The sequence below is a fragment of the Oncorhynchus mykiss genome, chromosome 12 (genome assembly GCF_013265735.2).
Source record: "Oncorhynchus mykiss isolate Arlee chromosome 12, USDA_OmykA_1.1, whole genome shotgun sequence".
In the NCBI taxonomy this organism is placed as follows: Eukaryota; Metazoa; Chordata; class Actinopteri; order Salmoniformes; family Salmonidae; genus Oncorhynchus; species Oncorhynchus mykiss.
Window position 1 is genome coordinate 99,188,854 of NC_048576.1, and position 12,729 is coordinate 99,201,582.

Here is a 12,729-nt window from a genome sequence, read left to right on the forward strand (position 1 = left end):
ACATCTTTGGTGTGGCGCGTCCCTCATTAACGAAACGCTTTTTTGTCCCCAATCGCATAACGTACTGTAGGGTGTAGCAACGTGCAAACTTCACAACAGATAACAGACCTCGGCCACTGCGTGATCATCATTATCTGAAGTTATAATAATACATTTTCCGGACAGAATTTTCACAACTACAGGTATGCATTCATATGCCTACGATAACCAAATGTATGAGCTGTGTGTGTTCACTGATCACTCAAATGCTGTTTGATTTCTGTTGCAACAGGCCAACCAACAGCACTAGCTAGTTAGCTAGCATCATTGGCTAGTATCGGCATGAATAGAACGCAAATCATTGACACACCCATGCTAGAAGTCACACCTTTCTCATCTAGCTATCAAAACTTCAAGGGAAGCTAGCTACACTTGCTAGCTATTATGTAGACGTGTGTTTAAGCAGTGGACATTAGACATGCATATAACCAAGTGCATGAAATGTACCGGTAATCTAGGCATCTATAATGGCCCAGACCGACATGGATTCCGGGGAGGATGGAGGCGGCGGCGGGGAGCCCGAGGTGATCGCTAAAACCAGTGTCTTGGGAGGTTTTACCGAGAGCACTGAGATTCGAGCCCTGATCTCCAGCCTACCAGTGGTTCACGAGAACATCGTGACACTGGAGTCAGCCATCGAGAGGTTCCTCGGTGAGATTCATACTCTACATGTTTAGTCTGATGTTGTTGTGGCCAAATTGATCCAGTCTTGCATGGAACAGTCTGTGGGCTTTAGGCCTAAATGCGTGTACCATCTACAGACATCAGTTTTAATATATTAATAACTTAGACATACCACAATCATAAGCAGGGAAAGAAAAGTCAACAACTTTATGTTGACCAGTTCTTTTTTTTCTACAGTGATAATGGACCGTTATCAGGAGCAGCCCCATCTTCTGGATCCACATCTGGGTAACAACACTACACACACACACAGCACATCACATGCTATTCTGCTTTAGTGAAACATGGGCTTGTTAGGATAGCATGATGATGACAGTGTTTCTTTCCTGTGACCACAGAGTGGATGTTGAACCTGCTGTTGGAGCTCATCAGGAGTGAACAGTCTCCTCCTCTACTGGTACACCTGGGCTTCAAATTCCTCTACATCATCTCCAAGGTAACTACAGGCAGATGGATTCATCTACATCATCTCCAAGGTAACTACAGACAGATGGATTCATCTACATAATCTCCAAGGTAACTACAGACAGATGGATTCATCTACATCATCTCCAAGGTAACTACAGACAGATGGATTCATCTACATCATCTCCAAGGTAACTACAGACAGATGGATTCCTCTACATCATCTCCAAGGTAACTACAGGCAGATGGATTCCTCGACATCATCTCCAAGGTAACTACAGGCATATGGATTCCTCGACATCATCTCCAAGGTAACTACAGGCAGATGGATTCCTCTACATCATCTCCAAGGTAACTACAGACAGATGGATTCATCTACATCATCTCCAAGGTAACTACAGACAGATGGATTCATCTACATCATCTCCAAGGTAACTACAGACAGATGGATTCCTCTACATCATCTCCAAGGTAACTACAGGCAGATGGATTCCTCAACATCATCTCCAAGGTAACTACAGGCATATGGATTCCTCGACATCATCTCCAAGGTAACTACAGGCAGATGGATTCATCTACATCTCCAAGGTAACTACAGACAGACAGATTAATCTCCAAGGTAACTACAGACAGATGGATTCATCTACATCATCACACAGATAGTAAGATTTCAGTTTGTGAAGCCCAGCGTTCTGATGTGTGTGTTGATTCAGTGGTGTCTTACCCTATCGCCTCTGGCTAAAGTTAGAAGTGTGGTGCTAGCTCAGCTTTCTCAGCCTGAGCAGTTGGGACAAGGCAGACTCCTCTAACTCAGGTGTTTTTGTTTCGGCCAGGTGAGAGGGTATAAGATCTTCATGCAGCTCTTCCCCCATGAGGTGGCTGATGTCCAGCCAGTCCTGGACCTCCTGTGTCGACAGGACCCCAGAGACCCAGAGGTGAGCCTGAATTTCTTAGTTACGAGTCGTCAATAGAAGGTGGGCCTACCATGTCCTAGCCCAGTAGCTAATGTTAGACCCCCTGATTTCTCATGTTACAAGACCTCAATGGAAGGATAACCCTTTACTTGAAGGGTACCTTCATAAACTATACATTGATAAACATTACATTGCACATTCATAAGCAGAGTATCCATTGATTTTACCCTCTTGTTGCTTTCTAGATTAGGCCTATAGGGATTCAACTGTTTACGTTCTAGATTAGGCCCATAGGGATGTAACGGTTTATTGTCTAGATTAGGCCCATAGGGATGTAACGGTTTATTGTCTAGATTAGGCCCATAGGGATTTAACTGTTTACGTTCTAGATTAGGCCCATAGGGATGTAACGGTTTATTGTCTAGATTAGGCCCATAGGGATGTAACGGTTTATTGTCTAGATTAGGCCCATAGGGATGTAACGGTTTATTGTCTAGATTAGGCCCATAGGGATTTAACTGTTTACGTTCTAGATTAGGCCCATAGGGATGTAACGGTTTATTGTCTAGATTAGGCCCATAGGGATGTAACGGTTTATTGTCTAGATTAGGCCCATAGGGATGTAACGGTTTATTGTCTAGATTAGGCCTATAGGGATGTAACGGTTTATTGTCTAGATTAGGCCCATAGGGATGTAACGGTTTATTGTCTAGATTAGGCCCATAGGGATTTAACGGTTTATTGTCTAGATTAGGCCCATAGGGATGTAACGGTTTATTGTCTAGATTAGGCCCATAGGGATGTAACGGTTTATTGTCTAGATTAGGCCCATAGGGATTTAACGGTTTATTGTCTAGATTAGGCCCATAGGGATGTAACGGTTTATTGTCTAGATTAGGCCCATAGGGATGTAACGGTTTATTGTCTAGATTAGGCCCATAGGGATGTAACGGTTTATTGTCTAGATTAGGCCCATAGGGATGTAACGGTTTATTGTCTAGATTAGGCCCATAGGGATGTAACGGTTTATTGTCTAGATTAGGCCCATAGGGATGTAACGGTTTATTGTCTAGATTAGGCCCATAGGGATGTAACGGTTTATTGTCTAGATTAGGCCCATAGGGATGTAACGGTTTATTGTCTAGATTAGGCCCATAGGGATTCAACTGTTTACGTTCTAGATTAGGCCTATAGGGATGTAACGGTTTATTGTCTAGATTAGGCCCATAGGGATGTAACGGTTTATTGTCTAGATTAGGCCCATAGGGATGTAACGGTTTATTGTCTAGATTAGGCCCATAGGGATGTAACGGTTTATTGTCTAGATTAGGCCCATAGGGATGTAACGGTTTATTGTCTAGATTAGGCCCATAGGGATGTAACGGTTTATTGTCTAGATTAGGCCCATAGGGATGTAACGGTTTATTGTCTAGATTAGGCCTATAGGGATGTAACGGTTTATTGTCTAGATTAGGCCCATAGGGATGTAACGGTTTATTGTCTAGATTAGGCCCATAGGGATTTAACGGTTTATTGTCTAGATTAGGCCCATAGGGATGTAACGGTTTATTGTCTAGATTAGGCCCATAGGGATTTAACGGTTTATTGTCTAGATTAGGCCCATAGGGATGTAACGGTTTATTGTCTAGATTAGGCCCATAGGGATGTAACGGTTTATTGTCTAGATTAGGCCCATAGGGATGTAACGGTTTATTGTCTAGATTAGGCCCATAGGGATGTAACGGTTTATTGTCTAGATTAGGCCCATAGGGATGTAACGGTTTATTGTCTAGATTAGGCCCATAGGGATGTAACGGTTTATTGTCTAGATTAGGCCCATAGGGATTCAACTGTTTACGTTCTAGATTAGGCCTATAGGGATGTAACGGTTTATTGTCTAGATTAGGCCCATAGGGATGTAACGGTTTATTGTCTAGATTAGGCCCATAGGGATGTAACGGTTTATTGTCTAGATTAGGCCCATAGGGATGTAACGGTTTATTGTCTAGATTAGGCCCATAGGGATGTAACGGTTTATTGTCTAGATTAGGCCCATAGGGATGTAACGGTTTATTGTCTAGATTAGGCCCATAGGGATGTAACGGTTTATTGTCTAGATTAGGCCCATAGGGATGTAACGGTTTATTGTCTAGATTAGGCCCATAGGGATGTAACGGTTTATTGTCTAGATTAGGCCCATAGGGATGTAACGGTTTATTGTCTAGATTAGGCCCATAGGGATGTAACGGTTTATTGTCTAGATTAGGCCCATAGGGATGTAACGGTTTATTGTCTAGATTAGGCCCATAGGGATGTAACGGTTTATTGTCTAGATTAGGCCCATAGGGATGTAACGGTTTATTGTCTAGATTAGGCCCATAGGGATGTAACGGTTTATTGTCTAGATTAGGCCCATAGGGATGTAACGGTTTATTGTCTAGATTAGGCCCATAGGGATGTAACGGTTTATTGTCTAGATTAGGCCCATAGGGATGTAACGGTTTATTGTCTAGATTAGGCCCATAGGGATGTAACGGTTTATTGTCTAGATTAGGCCCATAGGGATGTAACGGTTTATTGTCTAGATTAGGCCCATAGGGATGTAACGGTTTATTGTCTAGATTAGGCCCATAGGGATGTAACGGTTTATTGTCTAGATTAGGCCCATAGGGATGTAACGGTTTATTGTCTAGATTAGGCCCATAGGGATGTAACGGTTTATTGTCTAGATTAGGCCCATAGGGATGTAACGGTTTATTGTCTAGATTAGGCCCATAGGGATGTAACGGTTTATTGTCTAGATTAGGCCCATAGGGATGTAACGGTTTATTGTCTAGATTAGGCCCATAGGGATGTAACGGTTTATTGTCTAGATTAGGCCCATAGGGATGTAACGGTTTATTGTCTAGATTAGGCCCATAGGGATTCAACTGTTTACGTTCTAGATTAGGCCTATAGGGATGTAACGGTTTATTGTCTAGATTAGGCCCATAGGGATGTAACGGTTTATTGTCTAGATTAGGCCCATAGGGATGTAACGGTTTATTGTCTAGATTAGGCCCATAGGGATGTAACGGTTTATTGTCTAGATTAGGCCCATAGGGATGTAACGGTTTATTGTCTAGATTAGGCCCATAGGGATGTAACGGTTTATTGTCTAGATTAGGCCCATAGGGATGTAACGGTTTATTGTCTAGATTAGGCCCATAGGGATGTAACGGTTTATTGTCTAGATTAGGCCCATAGGGATGTAACGGTTTATTGTCTAGATTAGGCCCATAGGGATGTAACGGTTGACTTCCAAGCTGTTTAATGTATTATATGAAGCGACATGTTTGTCTGTGTATTGTCCCTGTCTGTATCTTGTTATGGTTACGTGCTTCGTTACCAACAGGTGTGGATTTACAGTGAAATGCTGACTTACAGGCCCTTCCCAACAATGCAGAGAGAAAATAGAGAAAATAAAGTAAAACACCTAATAATAACTACACAATGAGTAACGATAACTTCGCTATATACACAGTGTACGAGTACTGAGTCAATAATAACTATGCTATATACACAGGGTACGAGTACTGAGTCAATAATAACTATGCTATACACACAGGGTACGAGTACTGAGTCAATAATAACTATGCTATATACACAGGGTACGAGTACTGAGTCAATAATAACTATTCTATATACACAGGGTACGAGTACTGAGTCAATAATAACTATGCTATACACACAGGGTACGAGTACTGAGTCAATAATAACTATGCTATATACACAGGGTACGAGTACTGAGTCAATAATAACTATGCTATATACACAGGGTACGAGTACTGAGTCAATAATAACTATGCTATATACACAGGGTACGAGTACTGAGTCAATAATAACTTCGCTATATACACAGGGTACGAGTACTGAGTCAATAATAACTATGCTATATACACAGGGTACGAGTACTGAGTCAATAATAACTATGCTATATACACAGGGTACGAGTACTGAGTCTATAACTATGCTATATACACAGGGTACGAGTACTGAGTCAATAATAACTATGCTATATACACAGGGTACGAGTACTGAGTCAATAATAACTATGCTATACACACAGGGTACGAGTACTGAGTCAATAATAACTATGCTATATACACAGGGTACGAGTACTGAGTCAATAATAACTATGCTATACACACGGTACGAGTACTGAGTCAATAATAACTATGCTATATACACAGGGTACGAGTACTGAGTCAATAATAACTTCGCTATATACACAGGGTACGAGTACTGAGTCTATAATAACTATGCTATATACACAGGGTACGAGTACTGAGTCAATAATAACTTCGCTATATACACAGGGTACGAGTACTGAGTCTATAATAACTATGCTATATACACAGGGTACGAGTACTGAGTCAATAATAACTTCGCTATATACACAGGGTACGAGTACTGAGTCAATAATAACTATGCTATATACACAGGGTACGAGTACTGAGTCAATAATAACTTCGCTATATACACAGGGTACAAGTACTGAGTCAATGTGCAGAGGTACGAGGTAATTGAGGTAGATATGTACGTATAACTAGGAATAAAGACACCTAGACAACAGGGTAGATAATTAACAGTAACAGCAGCATATATGATGAGTCAAAAAAGGTCAATGCAGATAGTCCTGGTATCTATTGGTTAATTATTTAACTAACTATTTAGCAGTCTTATGACTTGGGGGTAGAAGTTGTTCAGGGTCCTGTTGGTTCCAGACTTTGTGCATCGGTACCACTTCCTGTGCGGTAGCAGAGAGAACAGTCTATGACTTGGGTGGCTGGAGTCTTTGACCATTTTTAGGGCCTTCCTCTGACACCGCCTGGTATAGAGGTCCTGGATGGCAGGGAGCTCGGCCCCAGTGATGTACTGGGCCGTACGCACCACCCTCTGTAGCGCCAAGCAGTTGCCATACCAAGCGGTGATGCAGCCAGTTAAGATGCTCTCAATGGTGCAGCTGTAGAACCTTTTGAGGATCTGAGGGCCCATGACAAATCTTTTCAGCCTCCTGAGGGGGAAGAGACATTGTCGTGCCCTCTTCACGACTGTGTTGGTGTGTGTGGACCATGATAGATTCTTAGTGATGTGGACACATGAGGGACTTGGAGCTCTCGACCCGCTCCAGTACAGCCAGGTCCAGGTAAATGGGGGCGTGGCTCAGCCATCTATGTAAATGGGGGCGTGGCTCAGCCTTCCGTTTCCTGTAGTCCACAATCAGCTCCTTTGTCTTTCTGACGTTGAGGGAGAGGTTGTTGTCCTGGCACCACACTGCCAGGTCTCTGACCTCCCTATAGGCTTCCTCAACGTTGAGGGAGAGGTTGTTGTCCTGGCACCACACCGCCGGGTCTCTGACCTCCTCCCCTTTAGGCTGTTTCATCGTCGTCGGTGTTCAGGCCTACCACCGTTGTCTCGTCTGACAACCGTTAGTATGGTGTTGTCGTGCGTGGCCATGCAGTCATGGGTGAACAAGGAGTACAGGAGGTATAGAAGTATGCACCCCTGAGGGGCCCCTGTGTTGAGGGTCAGCGTGGTGGATGTGTTGTTGCCTACTCTCACAGTTCAATACATTTAACTCAAGTGTTTCTCTCCTTGCCCCTTCCTGGGAGACCCGCTACATGTTGCTGCTGTGGCTGTCCATGACCTGTCTGATACCCTTTGACCTCTAACCCTAACCCTCTCTTTCTGCCCCTTGTGTCAGACCTGGGAGACCCGCTACATGCTGCTGCTGTGGCTGTCCATGACCTGTCTGATACCCTTTGACCTCTAACCCTAACCCTCTCTTTCTGCCCCTTGTGTTAGACCTGGGAGACCCGCTACATGCTGCTGCTGTGGCTGTCTATGACCTGTCTGATACCCTTTGACCTCTCTCGTCTTGATGGTCACCTGACCTCTGACCCCAGCCAGACCAGAGAACCAATCATGGACCGCATCCTGGCTATCGCCAAGGTAACTAATTCTAGACTCTCCTGCCTTGGTCAGTGTTCAGTCGTGTCTTCCCAGATCCAGTCCCTGTATGATGTATTGAGTGTGTAACTAACCCCTGGTCTGTTGTTATTTCCAGTCCCTGTATGATGTATTGAGTGTGTAACTAACCCCTGGTCTGTTGTTATTTCCAGTCCCTGTATGATGTATTGAGTGTGTAACTAACCCCTGGTCTGTTGTTATTTCCAGTCCCTGTATGATGTATTGAGTGTGTAACTAACCCCTGGTCTGTTGTTATTTCCAGTCCCTGTATGATGTATTGAGTGTGTAACTAACCCCTGGTCTGTTGTTATTTCCAGTCCCTGTGTGATGTATTGAGTGTGTAACTAACCCCTGGTCTGTTGTTATTTCCAGACCCTGTGTGATGTATTGAGTGTGTAACTAACCCCTGGTCTGTTGTTATTTCCAGTCCCTGTATGATGTATTGAGTGTGTAACTAACCCCTGGTCTGTTGTTATTTCCAGTCCCTGTATGATGTATTTAGTGTGTAACTAACCCCTGGTCTGTTGTTATTTCCAGTCCTACCTGATGGTCACTGATAAGTCCAGGGATGCTGCTTCTGTGTTGGTATCAAAGTAAGTATTCAACTTTATTGTTTAAATTAAAAGGCAATAACATTTGTGATGCGTTTCATGTTTTACCCAGAAGAGGGCGTTCTTGTACTTGAAGATGAATAGGTTTATACCGAGGCGCCCCACACACACACACACACACACACACACACACACACACACACACACACACACACACACACACACACACACACACACACACACACACAGACAGAGCTTACTGAGTGGTCCTAGTGTGTTGTCATCTAACTGTCTGTGTTTACAGTTTACTGAGTGGTCCTAGTGTGTTGTCATCTAACTGTCTGTGTTTACTGAGGGGTCCTAGTGTGTTGTCATCTAACTGTCTGTGTTTACTGAGTGGTCCTAGCCTGTTGTCATCTAACTGTCTGTGTTTACAGTTTACTGAGTGGTCCTGGTGTGTTGTCATCTGTCTGTGTTTACTGAGTGGTCCTAGTGTGTTGTCATCTAACTGTCTGTGTGTGCAGGTTTGTGACACGTCCCGATGTGAAGCTGAAGCGACTAGGAGACTTCCTGGACTGGAGTCTGACCACCATCTCTCAGGCCAGTGACCAGACCATGGGAGGTACTGTAATCCTGGACGGGGCCCTGCAGTCTCTGGTATGACACACACACACACACACACAGTTTGTCTGTCCTCGAGTGTGTGTGTGTGGGTTGCAGTGACCAGGCCTAGTTTACAAGAGCCTACATGTACGGCTGCCATGTTTGTGGGAGATCAGAGCCTCTGTGGGTTTGGCAGGTTGGCAGGTGTTTAGTGCTGCACCTGTTGTCAGTGTTTTATGACTGAGGGAGGGAACGTGAAGACACGCCTCAGGTGGTAATTAGCTAGCCTGGTCACAGACCTGTTTTAGGAACTGGTATCCCAGGTCCCCAGGGGTTGGCTATACACCCCAAACAGATCTGGGATCAGTGTAGTAGTATATAGATATACTGTTGGTAGTCATTACTTTACCAGTGTAGTAGTATATAGATATACTGTTGGTAGTCATTACTTTACCAGTGTAGTAGTATATAGATATACTGTTGGTAGTCATTACTTTACCAGTGTAGTATATAGATATACTGCTGGTAGTCATTACTTTACCAGTGTAGTAGTAGTATATAGATATACTGCTGGTAGTCATTACTTTACCAGTGTAGTAGTATATAGATATACTGTTGGTAGTCATTACTTTACCAGTGTAGTATATAGATATACTGCTGGTAGTCATTACTTTACCAGTGTAGTAGTAGTATATAGATATACTGTTGGTAGTCATTACTTTACCAGTGTAGTAGTATATAGATATACTGTTGGTAGTCATTACTTTACCAGTGTAGTATATAGATATACTGCTGGTAGTCATTACTTTACCAGTGTAGTAGTAGTATATAGATATACTGCTGGTAGTCATTACTTTACCAGTGTAGTAGTAGTATATAGATATACTGCTGGTAGTCATTACTTTACCAGTGTAGTAGTAGTATATAGATATACTGCTGGTAGTCATTACTTTACCAGTGTAGTAGTAGTATATAGATATACTGCTGGTAGTCATTACTTTACCAGTGTAGTAGTAGTATATAGATATACTGGTGGTAGTCATTACTTTACCAGTGTAGTAGTAGTATATAGATATACTGCTGGTAGTCATTACTTTACCAGTGTAGTAGTAGTATATAGATATACTGTTGGTAGTCATTACTTTACCAGTGTAGTATATAGATATACTGCTGGTAGTCATTACTTTACCAGTGTAGTAGTAGTATATAGATATACTGCTGGTAGTCATTACTTTACCAGTGTAGTAGTAGTAGTATATAGATATACTGCTGGTAGTCATTACTTTACCAGTGTAGTAGTAGTAGTATATAGATATACTGCTGGTAGTCATTACTTTACCAGTGTAGTAGTAGTATATAGATATACTGCTGGTAGTCATTACTTTGCCAGTGTAGTAGTAGTATATAGATATACTGCTGGTAGTCATTACTTTACCAGTGTAGTAGTAGTATATAGATATACTGCTGGTAGTCATTACTTTACCAGTGTAGTAGTATATAGATATACTGCTGGTAGTCATTACTTTACCAGTGTAGTATATAGATATACTGCTGGTAGTCATTACTTTACCAGTGTAGTAGTAGTAGTAGTATATAGATATACTGCTGGTAGTCATTACTTTACCAGTGTAGTAGTAGTAGTATATAGATATACTGCTGGTAGTCATTACTTTACCAGTGTAGTAGTAGTAGTATATAGATATACTGCTGGTAGTCATTACTTTACCAGTGTAGTAGTAGTATATAGATATACTGCTGGTAGTCATTACTTTGCCAGTGTAGTAGTAGTATATAGATATACTGCTGGTAGTCATTACTTTACCAGTGTAGTAGTAGTATATAGATATACTGCTGGTAGTCATTACTTTACCAGTGTAGTAGTAGTATATAGATATACTGCTGGTAGTCATTACTTTACCAGTGTAGTAGTAGTATATAGATATACTGCTGGTAGTCATTACTTTACCAATAGAGGTGCTATGGCCCACCTGCCCACACTAATCCCCCAGTCCCTCACTCTCTTCCACTTTATCTTTAATGTCTTAATGTCCTATAGTTGTGGTTTCACCAACCACCTTGATATAACAGTGTATTTTAGTAGATTTATTTTCAGGTCAACTCTTGTGTTGTGTCAGTCTAAGTAGCTAATTTAATGCAACCCTCAAGCGACCAGTGTATCAAAGGAATATTATTGGCGTTGAAAGTGGCGCTACGTGTTTACGGAACAGTCTCTCCTTCTCTCTGTGCTCTGTAATATGGCTGGGAGGGGGAAACCGGCTTGTCTCTCTCTCTCTATGTGTGGCGCTCAGAGCGTTTAAAACTGGCTCTGTGTGGCGCTCAGAGCGTTTAAAACTGGCTCTGTGTGTTCTGACGGCCCCGAGGGGCTTCAACAGGCTCTAGTAAGATCTTTGTTTCGCACAGTTGCATTTTGAATTTGGCCAATGCAGCAAAAAACACTAAAGAGCTGCTGAGAAATGGGGAGTGAGAACAGAGACTGAGAGAATGGGGAGTGAGAACAGAGACTGAGAGAATGGGGAGTGAGAAAAGATACTGAGAGAATGGGGAGTGAGAAAAGATACTGAGAGAATGGGGAGTGAGAAAAGATACTGAGAGAATGGGGAGTGAGAACAGAGACGGAGAGAATGGGGAGTGAGAACAGAGACTGAGAGAATGGGGAGTGAGAACAGAGACTGAGAGATGGGGAGTGAGAACAGAGACTGAGAGAATGGGGAGTGAGAACAGAGACTGAGAGAATGGGGAGTGAGAACAGAGACTGAGAGAATGGGGAGTGAGAACAGAGACTGAGAGAATGGGGAGTGAGAACAGGACTGAGAGAATGGGGAGTGAGAACAGAGACTGAGAGAATGGGGAGTGAGAACAGAGACTGAGAGAATGGGGAGTGAGAACAGAGACTGAGAGAATGGGGAGTGAGAGAAGAGACTGAGAGAATGGGGAGTGAGAGAAGAGACTGAGAGAATGGGGAGTGAGAGAAGAGACTGAGAGAATGGGGAGTGAGAGAAGAGACTGAGAGAATGGGGAGTGAGAGAAGAGACAGAGAATGGGGAGTGAGAGAAGAGACTGAGAGAATGGGGAGTGAGAGAAGAGACTGAGAGAATGGGGAGTGAGAGAAGAGACTGAGAGAATGGGGAGTGAGAGAAGAGACTGAGAGAATGGGGAGTGAGAGAAGAGACTGAGAGAATGGGGAGTGAGAGAAGAGACTGAGAGAATGGGGAGTGAGAGAAGAGACTGAGAGAATGGGGAGTGAGAGAAGAGACTGAGAGAATGGGGAGTGAGAGAAGAGACTGAGAGAATGGGGAGTGAGAACAGAGACTGAGAGAATGGGGAGTGAGAACAGAGACGGAGAGAATGGGGAGTGAGAAAAGATACTGAGAGAATGGGGAGTGAGAAAAGATACTGAGAGAATGGGGAGTGAGAACAGAGACGGAGAGAATGGGGAGTGAGAACAGAGACTGAGAGAATGGGGAGTGAGAACAGAGACTGAGAGATGGGGAGTGAGAACA

The 12,729-nt window shown here is 43.0% G+C and overlaps 1 protein-coding gene across 6 annotated transcripts in view; it reads left to right on the top strand.

Moving 5' to 3' along the window:
• The first annotated feature begins 31 nt into the window (after window positions 1–31).
• The window catches only part of LOC110538844 (tubulin-specific chaperone D-like), a 133,987-nt gene continuing 121,289 nt past the window's right edge, over window positions 32–12,729 (top strand). For all 6 annotated transcript variants that reach the window (XM_036939481.1, XM_036939482.1, XM_036939483.1 and 3 more), the window contains exons 1-8: window positions 32–182; window positions 498–690; window positions 901–951; window positions 1,062–1,159; window positions 1,962–2,063; window positions 7,890–8,036; window positions 8,592–8,647; window positions 9,130–9,262. In XM_036939481.1, coding sequence (XP_036795376.1) covers window positions 507–690; window positions 901–951; window positions 1,062–1,159; window positions 1,962–2,063; window positions 7,890–8,036; window positions 8,592–8,647; window positions 9,130–9,262 — 771 coding nt within the window. In that variant the 5' untranslated portion in view covers window positions 32–182; window positions 498–506. The remainder of the gene's footprint in view (window positions 183–497; window positions 691–900; window positions 952–1,061; window positions 1,160–1,961; window positions 2,064–7,889; window positions 8,037–8,591; window positions 8,648–9,129; window positions 9,263–12,729) is intronic.